Source organism: Zalophus californianus, chromosome 7 (assembly GCF_009762305.2).
Source record: "Zalophus californianus isolate mZalCal1 chromosome 7, mZalCal1.pri.v2, whole genome shotgun sequence".
In the NCBI taxonomy this organism is placed as follows: Eukaryota; Metazoa; Chordata; class Mammalia; order Carnivora; family Otariidae; genus Zalophus; species Zalophus californianus.
The window spans coordinates 43453172-43473289 of record NC_045601.1 but is presented as its reverse complement, the minus strand read 5'-3'; the positions used below and the strand labels follow the sequence as shown (position 1 = coordinate 43473289).

General features: G+C 36.7%; 1 protein-coding gene across 3 annotated transcripts in view; it reads right to left on the bottom strand.

The window, feature by feature from the left end:
- Window positions 1-20118, bottom strand: part of MAN1A1 (mannosidase alpha class 1A member 1) — a 164229-nt gene that overhangs the window by 93250 nt on the left and 50861 nt on the right. For all 3 annotated transcript variants that reach the window (XM_027601261.1, XM_027601262.2, XM_027601260.2), the window contains exon 5: window positions 12396-12476. In XM_027601261.1, the coding sequence (XP_027457062.1) occupies window positions 12396-12476 (81 nt within the window). The remainder of the gene's footprint in view (window positions 1-12395; window positions 12477-20118) is intronic.

Here is a 20118-nt window from a genome sequence, read left to right as displayed (position 1 = left end):
AAGAAAATCCAAAATAAATTCACCTCACAATGATCAAATTTACTGTATTTATCATAGATAAAATTTCATCTAGTTGTAGTTTAAAAGAAACAACTCTGCATAGGTATATAATAGGTGCATTAGATCCAACTAATTAGCTAATATGTGTTGTTTATATATCTACTGCCAACTGTAATCATCTGTACTAACTTCTTAAGACTCTAGAGTCACGAATGTTTGTGCAACAATCTTAAATTTAAATTTCATATTCTGGGGTGCCTGGGTGGCTCAGATGGTTAAGCGTCTGCCTTCAGCTCAGGTCGTGGTCCCAGGGTCCTGGGATCGAGCCCCGCATTGGGCTCCCTCCTCAGTGGGGAGCCTGCTTCTCCCTCTGCCTCTCTCTCTCTCTCTCTGTCTCTTATGAATAAATAAATAAAAATCTTTAAAAAAAATAAATTTCATATTCTGTGAATATTTCCCTCTTTTTTGTTTAAACAGCATCCTTTGTTCAGTACATATTTTCATACACATTTATGAATAGAATGTAAACAGTGTTTATATCTTATCAAATTTAAAAATAAGTTCACTGATGCTTGGCAGTTTTCTTTAAAAGACTGATTTGTACACTGGATTTTTTTTCAATTAAAATGTATTACACAGTTAGCCATGCAGATAGATTCCGGCAAATTCCTCCTTAACCACTTAGTCTTGTGATGTTATCCTGGATCATGATATCACTCAAAACTCCCTCACTGTTAAAATCTCTTATTCATACATCCCACTATATAGTCTTTACTTCCAGGGCTTCCAGCCACCTATAAATTACTGCTACTGCCCTGGGGCTACTTTAACTAAACTTCAGGCAATTTAACCAGTCCATTTTCTCCCCATCTCTCACCTGCTGTTCTTCATACTGTTTTATACTTGTTTTGGACACTATAGTCTGTAATTTCAATAAGATTTTTGCCAATACCCCCAAACCCATGCATTTCTTTGTCTCTGTCACATCTGGCTAGCAAAACCCAACTAAAACCAACCACCTACCTTCTCCATACTTGCATATGAACTGCTGAGCAACAGACAACTGGGAAGACTGATACCACCATGAATTCATGGTCCCCAACTGAGACACCATCCAGAAACGCTACCGTCCCACCTTCCTCCACCGTCTTAAAAACCTTCTCCTCTCCAATCAAAACCAATTTTGATTCTGTGCTATTACTCTATCAAAAGTATTTTTGGTAAAGTCACCTATGACCTCTGTATTGCAAGGTCCCAAAGATACTCTTCAGTCCTTGTAACAACTGGCGCTAGCAGAAGCCTTTGACACAGCTCAATACTTCATCTTTCAAAATACGATTTTCTCTTGGCTAATCACATTCTACTGGTTCCTACTTTTGGAACCACCACATCTCAGACTCTTTTTCTAGTCCCCTCTTCTCACTAATGCTTACGTGTTAAGGCCCTCTTTTCTCAGTCTGGTATATGCTCCGGGTAACTCCATTCCCTTCCACTCCTTCAGTTGTCATTTAGCTGTTGATGACTCATTAGTTCAGGCTACAGCCTACTACATCATCTCTTGTGTATGTCTGACATCCCTAGTGTCTAGCTGTTATTTGCTATCTTGTATCTAGAATACCTGAGTTTAAAGCCCAGCCATGTTGCAGGCCTTTGAGCAAGTTACTTAATAATTGGCTCTGTTTCTTCCTCCATAAAACGAGGATAAAAATACCTATTCTTATTTTATAGGGTTGTTGCAAAATGTAAATGAATTAATATTTGTCAGCAGAGATGGTCTTTCTTTTGTTTGTTTCTTCAGCACCAAGTGCAGTGCCTCAAAACAGGTATTCTGTAAACATCTGCTGATTCACTAAGTGAATTCACCAGATGGCAAATTATCACAACTCTGAGGAATTTGCTTCTAGCCCTATTACATTTTAAATTCCTTGCTATAGCTACCTCTTGGTACCCTTTTAAAGGACACAACAATTTCAAAGAAAAAAAAAAACACACGGGAATATTCCTGGAAAAATACAACTCATTTAAAACACACACACACACACACACACACACACACACACACATCTAGTACTAGAAATCCATGTTGATAGGATTCAGGAAGTAAAAAATGATTTGGAGTATTGGTTTTAACAAACATTGTGAATTATGAAATGATTCGGCATAAATCTAAATATATTACCTCATCTCTTTCATGAGACTTTTGTAAAACGAGAAATGACTGGCCTGGGGAACACTTAAAGAGAAAGTGGTTGAAGGAGAAGCACCAGGTCCTCAATGTCTGATCAACACAGTAGGGTGCTGACAAAAAGCAATGATTAACTCCCACATCAGACAACAGCAATGGTGGCGACAGCATTCTTTTTGTATAGGGTCATGTAGGTCTGTCAACTTTACTGTTTAAAATTTGGAAAGTTAGGGGAGAAGTCTAGAATGGAAGATATTTCTTGGAGAAGGAGATCTTAGCCGACAAGTGCTAGACGAGTAGCCTTTTACTTGAAAAGTTACTGAAGACTAGTATTTCTATCCCGAGGCACAACACTGCACTTACTACCTTCGTGCCATGGGGAGGAAATCTTGTCCTACTGCCACAGATGGATTCCAGTTTGGAGATCCTTGGAAAATTTCCTCTTTCCTCACGAATTCCTATCTTCTGCTGCTCCTGGTGGTTGGGAAGGCTATACATTTTAACCCAAGTCAGTGGCCACTGTGGCAGTCATTAACACTGTCCACTAAATTTTCCTCCCAGGGATAAGGTGGCACAATGCAGCCCCTCCCCCAACCTTTAAAGTTACAGTGGCCGTGTGACTTGCTCTGGCCAATGAGATGTGGGCTAAAGTAACTAGGGTCTTTCTGACATATGTATTATAAGTCAGTGTGCATTTACTAGATTCTCCTTTGCCACCCCCACCCTCCAACTCCCTGACTCCCATCTTGGCAAATGGAAATGGTTCAGATGGCAGCTGCTCCATCAACTGGGCTCTGGATGCAGGATGATGAAAAGCAGTCATGGGCAGAGCATGTGGCGTGGGCAGAACATAAACAATGTGTACAGAGCATATTGTCTTAAATCACTGAGATTTTTGAGGTTGTCACTATATCCTAACCTAGGTCTACACTTACTGATGATGTGAAATTTGTAGTTTGCTTACTATGTGCAAGGCACTGTGCTAAACTAAAAGGGATACAAATATTTCATTAAGAAACAAATTAGGGGTGCCTGGCTGGCTCAGTCAGTACAGCATGCAACTCTTGATCTTGGGGTTGTGAGTTCGAGCCCCACACTGGAGGCAGAGTTTACTTAAAAAAAAAAAAGAAAAGAAAAGAAACAAGTTAACTTTCTTACTTTCCCTTTCCTTTGGGGGCCAAGCAGTCTTGTTTTGTTTATAATCAGACAGAAATCAGACCACCAGCTTTCGCCATTTATATATTAGCATGAAAAAGTTTTAGAGCTGGAATTATTAAAAAACTGTAGAACTGTTTTTGTGAATTGTAGAGATAAAGTTCTTACAATTGATAAAACTTCTATGCTTTTGAAAACAATTATAAATACAGGATAGATTTGTTATAAATAGAGAAACACATACAGCAAACCTGAGTTAAGGAGTAGATATGATTTTAGTAATTCACTCTAGGACAAAAAAAAACATATTCCTTTCATTTGACTAAAATATATATTATTTATAATCAATCCCATATACTCCTTGATCTCTTTTAAAGTACAAATGAAACTTCTAATTGTATATTCAATGAGAGACAGTTGGGACTCATTAACCATGGAAATTTAATAAGCAAAATTACTATAATCTAGTATGACTTTGAACCTTAATTGAAAATACTTATTCAGTATATCATATTCCTTTCTTTTATAAAATTTAAATAATAATAAATGCTAAATAGTAAACTTAATACCTAAAGTATATGTAAGGATCAATCTAAACTTCTAAGAAATCACAGGGTCAAACACATCAGTACAAAATAACATAAGGAGACAATCAATACCATTTAGTAAATATGATTAAAATTGTTCTTTTTCAGGAAAGTAGCATAAGTGTGCCATTAAATGGCTAAAAAAGTTGTAGCTGAATAGTTTCCTCAAACTAGAGCAAATATACATTGTATAATCCCTTTCCCATTCGCTTTTATAATTTCTTCTTAGGTTTACAATTTCACAAAATGCTTTAACGTCACTTCTATTTAAAAGGTCCACCAAAGGGGCGCCTGGTGGCTCAGTCTGTTGAGCGACCGACTCTTGATTTTGGCTCAGGTGCTGATCTCAGGGTGGTGGGATCAGAGCCCATTGCTGGGCGTGGAGCCTGCTTAAGATTCTCTCTCTCTCTGGGTGCCTAGGTGGCTCAGTTGTTAAGCGTCTGCCTTCGGCTCAGGTCATGATCCCAGGGTCCTGGGATCGAGTGCTCAGCGGGAAGCTTGCTTCTCTCTCTCCCACTCCCCCTGCTTGTATTCCCTCTCTGGCTCTCTGTCAAATAAATAAATAAAATCTTAAAAAAAAAAAAAGATTCTCTCTCTCCCCCTCTGCCCCCCCACTCTAAAAAAAAAAAAAGTCCACTATAAATGACCAATAATATTTGGTAATTAATTAAATTTTGATATTGCCTCTAGGCTCACTGGTTTTCAAAACTTTCCCTTTCACAGAACCAGCATTTATAGAATAGATTAAAAAAAGTAAGATGTTCTGCTGGGGTTAGTAGGAGGGGTTGAGGTGGGGAGTGGGGTGGAGTTGTAAGGGGCTTACACAGGGGATTAGAGATTGTGCATATTTTTAGTCACCTTATTATATTTTTGTCTCCTCACACTACCTCAATCTCCCAGGCCACTAGCTTCTTTTTGTTATCAATGTACAGATTTTGCTTTGAAAGTTAGGAGACTTTTCTGCTGGGGTTTTAAAAAACACAGGTCACAGAAAGCTTAATAAAGTTTTAGGCATAAACATTTACTAAATATTTTCTAGCGCTATGCACACAGTGCTAAGCAAAGGGCTATAAAAACAGCAGAAGCTGAATCCTTATTTCGGAATTGTACAAATTCTCCTGGGGAAAAGGGTGATGAAGAAGTAACAGGGCCATAAACAAAGCATGGTAATAGCATATGCAGAGAATGCAGGGAAGGAAGTCCCTGGCTCCCCCTTGCAGGAGTAGAGCTGCCCTGACCATGACAGTCAGGGAGGGCCTCACTGCAGGGTGGTATCTGGGTTGGGAGAGGTGGAAGGAGCAGATGAAAGCCATTCTAGGGAGAGCAAATGTGGATATAAAAATCACACAGATGTTCTTGGAGTATTGTAGGGGGAAAAATGCACGTTGTTGTTAGAGAGGAAGGTGTGTAAGAGGCATAAGGAACAAAACCAGAAAAGGTAAGCTGAGTCTGGGCTATAAAGGCTTTCTTTGTAGGCCAAATCAAAAGACTTAATTTATGAAGGCACAGGGACCAGTGGAGGTTGGCAAGAAGGGGTTGTGTGGCACAATTACAAGCCTATTTGCTGTTAAGGTGCAGAAGTGGCTGAAGGGCTAAGAAGCTGGAGACATGGTCAGGTCATGTGGATATCCTTAAGTCAGTTTTCTGCCTTCTCATCCTATCACAGCAAAAACAAAACTAACAAACCAAAACACAAACCTTTTTTCTTACAGGTCTGTACAAGTTTCCCAGTTTGGGTTTATGAGAGTTACATTTCCTCACCAAAAACTAAAATCCACAGGGCAGGGATTGAGGTGCTTTTATTTTCAGGTATGTCCCAGGGCAAAGGACACTGCATCACGTGGCCTAAATGCATCACCGAAGAGCTACTTCTCTCAGGTTGTGACTCAGTGTTTTATTTGCATGGCTGTCCAATCTCACCGCCATGTCAGTACGCTGCTCTGTCCAAACACGCGCGCGCGCGCGCGCGCGCGCGCACACACACACACACACACACACACACACACACACACACACACACACACGAGCTTTCCTGATGATGGAGCCCCTCTAACCACCTCGTCCAATATGGTTCTTTCCCAGACAATTATTCTCAGTAAGAATACTGATGCTTGCCTGGGTGGTTCAGTCGGTTAAGCTTCTGACTCTTGATTTAGGCTCAGGTCATGATCTCGGGGTCTTGAGATTGAGCCCCCCACTGCACTAAGCAGGGAGTCTGCTTGAGATTCTTTCTCTTCCTCTCTCTCTGACCCTCCCCCTCCCTCTCTCTAAAAAAAAAAAAAGAATATTGATGAAAAGGAATGAGAAAAAGCTTTGTAAATCCAGCCCTTTTCTCATTTTACAATGTATTTAATGTTCTTAATTTTTATTTCCCTTTCTTCTTGATTCTTTTCCTCTAATATAGACTCAGTTAACCATATAGTAATTTTTTTCATAATATAGACATTTAAAATGTATTTCTTTAGAAAAACATGGGCTGCTTTCCACAGAATTTAAAGGGATGTTTATACATTAGTTGTTTGTTGAGTAGTCTATCTTAATATTATAGATTCACTCCCGATCCAGTTAAGAGATTATTTTTAAAATTTCAAGTAGTTTCACCATTTTAAATATGTGTATCATTTATGCCCAGTGTTATATTTTTATTGTGGCATTATACATAAATTTTACTAAAAAATTTTCATTGTCTATCACATATAATAAATATTGATCAAGAATTTGGTTACCTAATTTTTCTATTTCATTATGCCATTATTTCAAGCCTCCTTTTTAACTGCATTGCTCAGATCTGTCATTTATTCATTGTACAGGCTTAATTTCTTTTAAAGATTTTATTTATTTATTTATTTTAAAGAGAGAGAGAGAGAAAGCATTGGGGGAGGAGGGGCAGAGGGAGAGGATCTCAAAAGCAGACTCCACACTGAGTGCGGAGGCTGAGATGGGGCTCGATCCCATAACGCTGAGATCATGACCTCAGCCCAAGTCAAGAGTCCCACACTTAATTGACTGAGCACCCAGTTACCCCTAGGCTTAATATATTTTGCTGTTAGGGTATTATGATCATGTTTTTTAAATCTGTGTGTGTGTGTGTGTGTGTTTGCAATTATGCCCTCTATTGATATCTTTGCTTCCTGGATTCCAATCAACTTTATTAGAGACCATAATTAAACTACTATCCAGACAGGAGGATAAATCTGAGCCCGATTTTTATAGGCAGGATTTGGGGAGAGGAATGTTAATGTATTTCTGGTGGATCTGTTTTTTTTTTTCCTTTCCTGTTTATACCAGATAGTTCTACATTTTATGGAAAATTCAGTATATGTAAGGTGATATTATTTGTGGGTCATTTTATGTTATCCAATTTTTAGTGTTCATAAAAAAAGGAAAACCAAATTACTAATAATTCTCTCCCCTTTTTTGCTCTGGCTGCTAGGAAACCCAAAGCCTACTTGGCTGTACCAGCTGTTTATTAATCTTACCTGCAACTTTAATATTCTCTGACTTTATCAGTCAGAGAAAGACAAATACCACGTGATTTCACTCATATGTGGAATTTAAGAAACAAAAAAGGGAAAAAAACAGAGAGAGAGAAAGAGAAAGAGAGAGAGAGAGACAAAGTAAGAAACAGACTCTTAATTATAGGAAACAAAGTGATGGTTACTGGAGGGGCGATGGGTGGGGCGATGGGTGAAATAGATGGTGGGGATAAAGGAGTGCACTTGTCTTATTGAGCACAGACTGATGTATGGAACTGTTCAATTACTATATTGTATGCCTGAAACTAATATAACACTGTATGCTAACTAACTGGAATTAAAATAAAAACTTAAATTAAAAAATATAGTCTGACTTTATTCTCTGTTTTCAACAGCTCTGTGTGTATTATGCACGTTTCTTGTAAGTCACTTTAATTTCTTTGCAGAGTAAGGCAGGAGACAGATGGTCTGGAAGATGACTTTATCCTCATGGACTGTCGCAGATACAGTCTGAAAGGGAATGCCATCAATACATCCTGATTTTCTAAGAGATTTCTAAACACTTTTATAATTATTCATCACTAAATACACTCTACAAAATCGATGGCTAGCCCCCTAAATAGCCCAAATATCTGAATCCTATTATGTGAAAACAGTAAATCCTTCCACCAATAAACTCACATTCTCCATCTTATTTCTCTCTTCCCCACTCCAAAATCCTACCCCCTCCTATGTTTTCTCCCTTGACATTCCTAAACTTAGTGGCATTAGCTACTTCTCTTTGCAGGAAGCCGTTTAGCAATCTTTTGTACGGGTGTATGGAGCACTGGATTTCTTTTGGTGAATTTGGAGAAAAATACTTTTGCTCCCTTGAAATGAAGGATATCCTTGCAGAGTAAACTGATCTAATATAAGAATCCATTATGTGTGTTTCCCCAGTGTTAGATCAGATGTCTCTGTTATCTTTTTTTTTCATTGAAAGCTAGTTCTTCAATCGTTTTAGCATCCAGGAGTTGGTGTTTTGTCTTTCTAGTTCACATACATAAAACATACTAGTCAAATGTCTCCTCTGAGGAGTAATACCTTCGTAGTTCCAAATGTTCTCTCTTAATTTACAGAATAAAGTAGTTTTGCAAATCAGGAAGAGTGTTTTCAAGCATATCATTAAATTATCAGTTTCCATATGGCTTGTTTCCTCTGACACCCTTACTCACCATGGTGATATTGTGTCTTTTTTTGGCTTCCAAACATTTATTCTTCCCATCCTTCTAATAAGGCCTCAATTTCATGTTCAGGAATTAACTATACTCAGTGTTCAAAGGATACTGAATTCAAACCCTATAGATGACTTCTATCATATCCTCTCTTTCTTTCCGCAAGATCCTTAAGGGGCCACATGTAAACCAAATTGTCAGTTGATCTCTTTCTCTTGGGCCTTTGTGTCTTGACAAGGGTAGAAAAAATAGGGCATGTTTATTAATTCTAGGATGCCCCAGAGTGATTATTGAGCCACAGAGATTCTCTGTGGCCACTTGAGACTTACTTCCAACTTGTTTTGTAGCCCTTACTAGGAGGCTGTGGCAACACTGTATCCTGTTAAATTCATTTTCTGCTCAATAAAGCCACTGGTTTCTACCGTAAAACAAATAATATATGGTATATTCATACATGCTACTTTGCACATGTATCATCTTCTCTTGTAATGTCTTGTTTCGCATTTGCCAATTTTCAATACCAGTTTTGCTTAGGTTACTCTTATTCTACATTGGGGTTTCTCAAAATTTGTTCTGGGAAACAGTATTTGTAACTCAGGATTAGCAAATGTTACATTAAGAAAAAAGGAGGAAGGTTACAGTTAAGGAAGTACGTTAAACACAGGGATAAATAAATTCAATTAGTTTCTTTTTCTGTACATGGTGAATTTCTAAGACAGAATATAAGATGTAGATTTTTCTGAACTTATTTTTAGTATGTATACAGATATAGACTTATCCTGACATATCTAAAGAAACTAGTGCTCTGTAGAACATATTTTGGGTAATGATATTCTAGATACTGCTATTTACTGTCTCCAGTGAGGACTTTAGTTTCCCTTGAGCTTATAATAGAGCAATACTATCTCTTTTATTTCTATTAAATACTGATCATTCCTATTTGGTATTCATCTTATCTCTATCCTAACTGTAATTCTTGAGATTGTTTGCATTTCTTATATAGACTGAAAATCTTATGGCTGGTTGTTTTTTGGCACCCCATGGCTGACTGTTTTTAATGGCACTACAAAATATTTTAAATGAGCTGTTTAAATGAGGTGTTTTAAAATTTTTTTGAATATGTCCGTATAGTCAAACTACTTATCAACAGGTATGTCATGTTACCATTGTAATTTTGGTCGGGTTTACAGTTCCACTGGCATTCTTGATTACTATTGAGTGTTTCTAATTATAGTTTTCCCGGAGCATGTAACACAAACCAGTGGTACTTCCTCTTCTGTTTTTGCAATATAAATTTAAGAATTTTGCACTTATATCAATGTGGGGCTATCTGGTTCTGATGGTGATTTATATGATGTTCTCAAAATACTTCTGAGCCTCAGCAATGAAAGGAGAATGTCAAATTACGGTGATTTAGTAGCCCCTCTATAAGGTAATCTTGGAAGATGAATTTGCCTAGACTATCTTAGTAAATACCTTGATTTACATAAAAATGTATAGTATAGAACTTTATCAACAATCTGAAACCAAGTAATTCATAATTTGGCTATGTTGATTTTTTTTCTATTAATGAATGCTCTTTTTTTTTTTTTCATTTGGATATGGAGATAAATAGCTCAAGTACAGACTTGGGGTAAAATAGTTTTTCTTGACCACATTCTTAATAGCCAACTCCCCTGAGCGCACTGGTCAGAAATGGTCAGTGATGAGGTAGCTGAGAGGAAAAAAGATGAAATGATGTTAAAACAGTCTAGTACTAACCACTTCTTACCCAGCTATCCCACTTTAGAGAGTAAATATTTATCAACTGATTATAGCTACCTCATCCAAAATACAGGAATACTGGAAACAACCCAAGATTTAGGGATGGGTTATGCAAAAACTATGCCTGAGTAGATGAATCCTTATGAAGTAAAGTATATTCTATAGAAACAGAAAAGTATATAATGTAAGAAGGGAAATACCTTTAGTAATTTTTATGAAATTACAATATAGAAAATCAAGGCATAATAAAAACCATGTTTTGCGTGGGATTAAGGACAAAGCAAATACACTAAAAGAATAATCATTTTCAATGGAGGTGTTCTTTGTAGTACTTTGTTTACTAAAGTTACCTAAATACGGAGTAAAAAAGGTACCTTTACAAGATCTGAGGCAAATGATTTTATCTATAGGCAAAATATCTGTGGGTATATTTATACAGTTTATATAAACCCACAATCATGTTTAATTAGGATATTTTTTCACTTGTAACGGATGTATATAAACTTAAGACACCATTACAAGTGAAAAAATATCCTAATTAAACACGATACATATTTAAAAGAAATATTATTTGTTTCGCTTTGTATGCTCAGTTATCCTATGTGAGCACCGGTAAAAAAGGATGCAGTTCTTATTTCCTCCAAATTGTCTCACCACCACATAAATGATGAGAAAGTTAAAACCAAGTTCATCCTAAGTATGTCATGTCAAAAAGAAGGAGAATACCAGGCACTGGATACTCAAAGACAAATATTTTTTTTTCAAAGACAAATATTCTAAGAGCAGAAACTTGCTAGCTAAAATAATATTAATTTTCAGTATGACTTTTTAAAAATATGGCTTCCCTGGCTTAAGAATTGGAACATTCTAAACCAAACTGAACAAATGAAGTGATGTGGGCCTGGAAAAAGGGAAAAAGAGAAATAATGTGCCAAGTCTCTTTACCCTGGCTGAGAAGGTGACAGGGTCCATAATGAAGAAAAGAACTTAACACTTAAACAGGACAGATATAGGGGAATACAGAGTCATTTATATTCTTTAAAAATATCTATGGTAGAGAATAAAATCTCAAGAAAGAGAGAACGTTCAGATTGTGCAGGCTGTTTTGTTATGGCTAGGAAAGTACCCGGGAGACAGGAACAAAATAAAGCAGCTTTTCTCATTAAACATTTATTGCTCTGCTTAAATCTGTTTTGAAGGAGCATAGAAATACATGAAATACTATACTGGGTAAGATCCATTCTTCCCCCAGCCAGAATGCTGAGGCTCACACAAATCTGATTGACATGCAATTGAAATATGTGACTCTTTTTCCTTGACGTCAGCTTTTAATACTGTCCACATTAAAGGTGAAGTCCATTCCAACAACTCTTAGTGGACACTTAGGATATTCATAAAGTTGTCCAAACCCTTTCAAGAAAATAGCATCTGCGCTCTTATAAGCATGATACAAAAATCCTTTCTTAATCTATCAATAAAAGGCAGCTAAATTAAAAATTCCTGCTTTCCTCCGAGCAGATAATTAATTAAGTCTCACTCTAGGAAGAGCTCCAAAGCACTTTACACAGGGACACTGGCCTACAGGACTTCTAACTGGAAGGCTGAGTACCTCACTTACCTCCTCAATTTCTTAAATACTGTAATTTTCAGACCTTACTTGTCAAACTTTCTCCACCTTCAAATTAAGCTAACATTATGCTAACATTAAAATAATTTTTAAAGAAAAAAAATTCATCCACAAGCCTGTCACTGCACTAAATCTCTTTAATTTGTCCACAGGCATATCTAATTTATAGCTGGAATCACCTCACACTAACAGAATAGAGCCAGGCTTTTTAAAGGCATTGCTTACCGTATCCTCAGAACATGTCATGCCCAACTTTCCCAGTATGCTCATTTAATGAGTATATATTATACGAAATTCAGTGTATGCTAGAGGTCCATCAAAATATGAGAATAGACGCCACAAAAAGCAAATTTTACCACAAAATGTAATTTTAGAGTTTCATCTTACCTCTTCACCGGACAGATAGTAAGCTGAGAGTAGTCCACCAACAAAGCGTATATTTACTTCAAAAACAGAAACCTCAGCATTCTGTGGAAACAAAATAAAGGAGGTTCATACATAAATGACAGTACACAATTGAGAAAAATACCATCATGATAAAGTAGACTAAATATTTAAATTTTGCTCACTTTTACATGCTTGCCTAGAGCAATTTATATACAAGGGAAAAAGTTCTGTCTTTTAACAGTGTCAAAATACATGTAAATAGATGAAATAATTTTGACTATTAAAATAACAATTATAAAATATTTATAAAATTATTTCCTCCCTCTGTTCAAAAACAAGATATATAGTACTTAGTATTCTCTATTTGTGCAGATGCCACAGGGCCAGGACATTTTATTTTTCTATTCTGTGTTCTCCTTTTATTTTATTCATTTGCCTGCTTTTTCTTCCTGAAAGGCCATTCACTCTTTGTATTTTGGCTGGTAGTTGAACATGATTCTAGCACTCTTCTCACATCATGTTAAAGCAGCACAACTAGAATGCAAATAGAATTTGGAGTTGGAGGGACCTGGGTTCCAGGGGCTGGTTCCCAAATTCCTGCCTATGGCGTAGGATGGTCACATCTTTCTGAGAAGAAATTTCATCTGCATAAAGGAGTTTGCCTTTATTATTCACATTTATTATTCCTGTGCTAATCTCTTTATATATCCTTTAATCCTCTCACCAACGCTGTGAAATAATTACTAGTCTTATGTCCATTGTACAAATGGAGAAACTGAGAGAGTGGTTTCTGTGACATCAGACAACTAATAAGAGTAGTTGAATCAGAATTTGACTGGAGTGCTCTGATCCATAGCTCTGTTATCCTGACTCCTGCATCTCCTCACGTAATAATGCACCAAGTCTCTTTATTAATGGTCATGTAATCGCGGCATATAATTAGTAACTACTACCAATACTTATATTATTTTACAATACTTGACATGCTGTTACTAGAAAATTTAACACAGCTAACCTACAATAGGTGTAAGATACACTCAATCCGTAGTAGGCTTCTTTTCATGTTGACTGGCCTACTGAGTAGTTGTTCACTTTTGCATAATGTCAGACCATTCACTGATAATCATAGGGGCTAAGAGCAAACTATACTATATGGAGTCAATATTTGACAGATGAGCTTAGTTAAAATCATCCAAGATATTATTTCCTTTAACAAATATTTATCAAGCAACTACCATGTGCCAGGCACTGTCGTAGGCTTGAGGATCATGGTAATGAAGACTGACAGGGTTCTCAAACTCAGGGAATCTATACTTCAGTGTGAGGAAACAACCACAGAAAAGAAAAATGGACATATATTTTCATTTAATTCCCACATGCTCTCTCTAAAAAGTTATAAGGATCTAACAATTAAAGGTAGGTAACTGCTTACGTTAAAATATTTTTCAAAAAGTTTCCTGCAAAAGGAAGATTATGAAAACAACTTAGGAGAGAGAATTACAGGGAACCTGGGCAGCTCAGTCTGTTAAGTGGCTCTTATTTTTTGCTCAGGTCATGATCTCAGGGTCCGGGGATTGAGCCTCTCCCTCTGCCTCTCACCATCCCCTCGAATAAATAAATAAATCTTAAAAAAAAGGAAAGAGAATTATTGGGCTAGAGTTAAACAAAAGCATCATAATATAAGACTCTTTGGTGAGTTTAACAGTATTTCATAATTTGTAACATGCACCTGATATAATTTGACTACAAACACTCTATATAGGTGCAATTTATCAAGGAGGTGTATCATTCTGAATGAGCATTGTATAAATGCTCATATATATGCTCAAATATAAAGTTTTTATATTCCACGAGATTACTGATAAAGAAAAAGGAAGGGAATTCATTAATTTCTTTTAGTTCACACAGCTATATTTCTTATGCCTAAAGGTAACAATGCCTTATTAATAAAATCTAATGAATTTAAACCCTCAAATCATATCACTCTCTATTTTTACTTGTGCTTTTCAGTTTGTTTGTTTTTTTAAGATTTTATTTATTTATTTGAAAGAGAGAGCATGCGAGCACAAGCAGTGGGGGTAGTAGAGGGAGAGGGAGAAGCAGGCTCCCCGCTGAGCAGGGAGCCCGATGTGAGGCTCGATCCCCAGGATCATGATCTGAGCTGAAGACAGCCGCTCAACCGACTGAGCCACCCAGGCGCCCCTGTTTTTCAGTTTTTAAACCTGAGAATAGTCCTCCACATTTCTGCCTACCAAAACCTGTTAAAGTGATTTTATATTCTGATTCTGGCTATGGGTTCATTAGATATGCATTCTCTTCCTCCTATGAAAATTTTGGATAATTAAGGACTTTTATAGACACCTGATAAAAATTATTGCAAGGTGGAAGACTGAGCCATGTCAGATACCATCAGAAATATATCTTCAGCTAGACATCAGTGACCTATTGGGTACAGTAATTCAACCAGTTATTGATCCAGCAATGTATTCTAGAACCTAAATTCTGTTTATCTTGCTCTGTCTGTAAAATATTGAGAAATGACCTTGCAAAGTACCATGCTCAAGGTCAGTTGCTTTGCCTTTTGAATTTCATGGATCTAACAGTCTGGTGAGCCTGTCCAAGAAGTAAATCTGGCTTGTTAGTGAATCCATGAAGTTTTCCAGTGATTGCTGTGTCTTCGTCTTTAAGAGTCTTCCTGAGGAATGTCACATCACCATTAGTAGTACTCAAGAGTCATCATATTTTCTCCTTTTGAAAACCAGAATGATGTTAAAATACCCATTATTTTTTCTACTTCTTTTCATCAAAGTTAAATCTAAATTATTTTTGAAACCTTAATTTGAGAGATCTTTCAACATTCTGGCCTGCATTATGTTATAGGTCAGAAGATTGAGATTTAGACACTTTTGGTCACTCTGTACAGAGGCTTAGATGAAAAGGACTAAGGAAAAAAAAGTTATCCCACCATAGCAAATTGGTTTTCTATATTGGAAACAACAGACCATAAAAACACTACCCCAGAGTCAGAAAGACCTGGGACTGAAGGCTGCTTCTAGAACTAGCTGAGTGTGAGATCCCAGACAAGTCACTTACTCTCTTTGAGTCTCTGTTTTCTCATCTGTAAAAAGGGACAAGGCATTCTTTACAAGGCACTACGAGTCCATGAATATAAAACACTGTGCATGGCACATGGTGGAAAGTGCTCAGCGGAGAGCTGCCATTACCCACTGCACAGTAACTCAGCCTTAATCAACTTAAGGCCTAGCTTAGTTTATTTCCACAGGGGTTACTGGAAAATCAGAAACTCCAGAATCCTAATATTCTAAATTCTAGAATGCAAACTGACACATCTGCTCTGACCCTCCTGGGAATCCTATTTCTCAATGGCTAAAAATCCTCTTTTGAAATATAGTATCCCAACCAAACTTCCTTCTGGGTTCGATCTACTTTATAGGATATCTGGATTTTCAAGAGGGAATTTCTACAATCAGGGTTTTAGGCTATTTTTATATATTTCTGATTATGATTTCCATTAAAATAATCTTACTAAATCTAAATTGAATATATTCATCCCATCAATATTCATGCAGTGTCTTCTAAGATGTTCTAGAACTTTTCCGGTGACTTAGCCTAAAGACAGAGACAGGTTAGGGCGGGGAGGGGACAGTATGTCAAGAAAGGGAGCCCCAAACAGCCTATAACACTAAAATCTTCTGTGATTTTTTTCTAAGAATTAATGTGAATTTTGCAGATTCCTTAATCTTGTGTTTATTTTAAAATAAAATTTCCTTCCTTAAATCTGTAAGTCAGGTTACATTGCAAGACTATGCTCCATGTATTCTAGGGCTACAGTCCACTGTCATATGTGAGTGCCAGTTTGAGAAGAAGATCCAGGCTTCTGGCTAAATTGTATGCACCTATTTGTTAATATCACACTTGATAAACAAGTGGAAGTTGGAAATTTTGGCTGAAGGCCTAACCACAAAAAAAATCTGGATTGGGGAAAATGCTCTTTCATTTTGACTTTCTGTCACCAAAAGCCTTTGAATCGAAGGACACACCTAACCACATTCATATATAAATTTAATAAAATATATGGTGTAAATAAGGACACATCTAGAATCAAGAAGGGAGTATGACAAATCATGGAAAAATTAGGCCCCAGTACTAATCTCATATTGTCTTGGGTGTCTGAGACTTATAATTTCTGTAAGTTTAACCCTGCATATTTCTGGCCTCTGGTTCACTGCACATAAAAGTGAATTATGTGATAAACTGATAAAAAATGCTAAAATGGATATAAGTTTAATCAATAAACCATTTTATATGTCTCCTTCTCCCAATCCTTAACATTATACTCCATATCTCTATTGGGAAAGGCTTCCTTCAGTCAACAGATTTGATTCATGAGCACAAAGAACCTAACTCTCTTTGAGCAAGAGGGAAAGTGAACACTTCAAAATTCTTGTTTCAAAATGAATGCCTAAAAGACTAACTTTCTCCCACTAGACAAGACAGCATTTTAAACAACTCACAAAGTTTATTAGGTATTTATCAGGTATTTTTTACAGGCAATTTATTCACCAAAATTTTCTGTAAAATGATAGATTTTAATAGATCTCAGTAAGTGAAATAATGGGCCTGACCATTAGAATAACAAATTTAGCTTATAGCAGAGATTTAGTCATAGTTTTCTTTTGATGGAGCAGCTACAGAGGCAGAAACTTCCCCTGAAGAACTTTTATTTCTTTGCAATTATTTGGAATCAAACTTATACCAAGTTTAAGGAATTCTTAATTCTTATGATTCCACAGGGCGTGACAGATCTGATTGCACTAAATTGAAAAAGACCTCTTGGAAGAGGACTTTCATTTTCAGAAGCATTTTAATAATATTCTGAGTATTTGGTCCCAATTCTTAAGACTTCTTTTTTAAGGATAATTCTCTGAGCCCTCAAATCAGAGACTACTTCTTTGCTAGCTATTCCTCCAAACTCCCTGCCAGTTCATTTTACTCAAAGATCTATAAGCGAGAAACAAGCAAGCATTAATAACTGCCCTACAACAATGCAGTAACTATGTTTAATAGTAACTGCTCTGCTACTAACATATATGATTTTATTTATTTATTTGAGAGAGAGAGAGTGAGTGAGCAGGAGGAAGGGGGAAAGAGAATCTAAAACAGACTCCAAGCTGAGCCCAGAGCCCAATGTGGGGCTTGATCCCACAACTGTGAGATCATGACCTAAGCTGAAACCAAGGATGGTTTAACTGATGCTTAACTGACTGAGCCACCCAGGCGCCCCAAGATGAGACTTTCCAAGCCACTGATTAAGATTGGTTAACGGCCTATACACCTTGCCTACGTTTAAGCTTTAGCAGACAACTTTATTTATAAATAGTATTTCAAGGTGCATGTTGCATTAATATTTCGAGGATTAAAAGTATAAACTCCTTTTTAACAGATTAAATTGCAATATTAAACAATGTAATTTAGTGTAACATACGTCCTAGCAGCTTTTAGTTTCATATTTAAGTAACATGATATACCCTTAAGATGAACAAAGTGCAAGTTCTTTAGGCAAATAACCATCTCTATGTGAATAGGTTGGTTTTACTATGCAGGCCCAGAAGAACCCTTGAGTAGCAGTCCAATCCATCACTAATTACTGTCAGAGAGAACAGCTCAGTATCCTTTTAAAGTCAAAACGGAAATCATCACCCTTGGCAGGCGCTGATTAGCATTCAGATAGAAAATACTGAATGACTCCATTCAACAAGATAATTAACTTATCTGTGCCCATAAGGATATAATGCTGCTCTAAAACAGACTAAGGCAAATACCAATATAAAAGTCACTTCTTTCATGGTCTATGGCATAGAACTCTGGACCTAAGTCAAGTATTCATCCAGGCATTTGAGAAGATCCAAAATTGCTTTTTGAGGTCAATTTATTTGCATCCTTCCAAAAGGGAACCTTATAACTTATTTTCCTGAAAAATAGGATGGCATTCTGTCTGGATAAAAGAACAGTCTGGATCATTAAACTGTTGGTGGGAATATAAATTGGTGCAGCCACTGTGGGGAAAACAGTATGCTGGTTCCTCAAAAAAATTAAAAACAAAATATCATACGATCCAGTAATTCCACTTTTGGGTATTTACTGAAAGAAAATGAAAACTCTAATCCAAAAAGACATACGGTATGCATGCATGAGTGTGTGTGCACGCGCGCGCACACACACACGCACACACGCACACAAGTACTACTCAGCAATGTGAAAAAGGATAAATCTTGCCATTTGTGACATGAATGGACATAGAAGGTATGATGCTAAGTGAAATAATTCAGGTGAATACCCAATATTTTTACAAATACCACTTGATTTCATTTATATGTGGAATCTAAAAGACAAAACAAATGAACAAACAAGAACAGAAAAGATTCATAAATACAGAGAAAAATCTGGTCATTGCCAGAGGTGAAGGGGATTAAGAAGTATAAACTTCCAGTTATGAAATAAATATGTCACAGGAATGAAAAGTACAGCATAGGGAATACAGTCAATAATACAGCAATAATGCTGTATGGTGACAGAGGGTGCCTATACTTAATGTTGTAAGCATTGCATAATGAATAGAATTGTGAAATCACTGTATTGTACACTTGAAACTAATATAATATTGTATGTCAACTATGCTTCAAATAAAAAGGGGGAAAGAGATAAAGTACTTTTGCTACCAGTGCCTCTGTTATCTTAAACATACAGTATTCATTACAATCAAAGATACAATGCAGGTGGCTTGTCAAAGACCGCCATCTCAACGTGTTGCTATGTAAGTGTTTGGAATAGGCTAATCAGCGATCCTTTGTCATTCTCAAAGCTCAGCCACTCATGCAGAGGTCTCACTTCACTTCAGTGAAGAAAAATGCTTCTTAATAGTAATTTTAATATAACTTTGGTGTTCACTGAGGTTTTATATAAGAAGTTATTACCTGGAGAAAATTTCTACATATTCTATAAAATTCATACTGAAGACAGTTTTCAATAGTTCCCATCCAAGGACGTAGATAAACAATACTTCTTTGCGGTGACAGTAAAGAATGGGAAGCTCAGAACTGAATTTAGAAATGCCCAAATATGAAACTCTTGATCATTTGTCCTTATGTTAATGATTTTCCTGTACCAGGAGCCACCACAAATCCCTTCTGGAAGTAGGCTAGATAAAAACAAGTAGATCAACTACACTTGAACTCCAGATCTTTCCCAACTATTTCAAAATATGACACAGTACAGTTACCTGTGCTCCCTGTCAGCTTGTCTTCTAGCTGAGTCTAGCACAGTCTATTGGGAAGTAGGACAAGACAGCTTACCTTCTCATCCATTTAATTAGAATTTATTGAATATCTATGGAAAAATGCACTCTAATGAGTACTGTGATATTAAGATTACACGCCAAACCTTGGAGGACTCATTCTCTGGATGCCTATATATTTCTCAACTCCTTGTATTTCCTCTCCAAAAACAGGGTCACTGAGTTAGACAGACCTTGTTCACCCACAGCTCTTACTTGCTGCATGATTTGGGGCTGATTAAATAACCACCTCTTCATCTCTGAAAACAGGGAAAATACCCCTTAACCTGTATGGTTGTCACAAACACTAAACAAGATAACCTATGGAAAAAAATCACCTAGCATAATACCTGGCATGTCTCCATACTC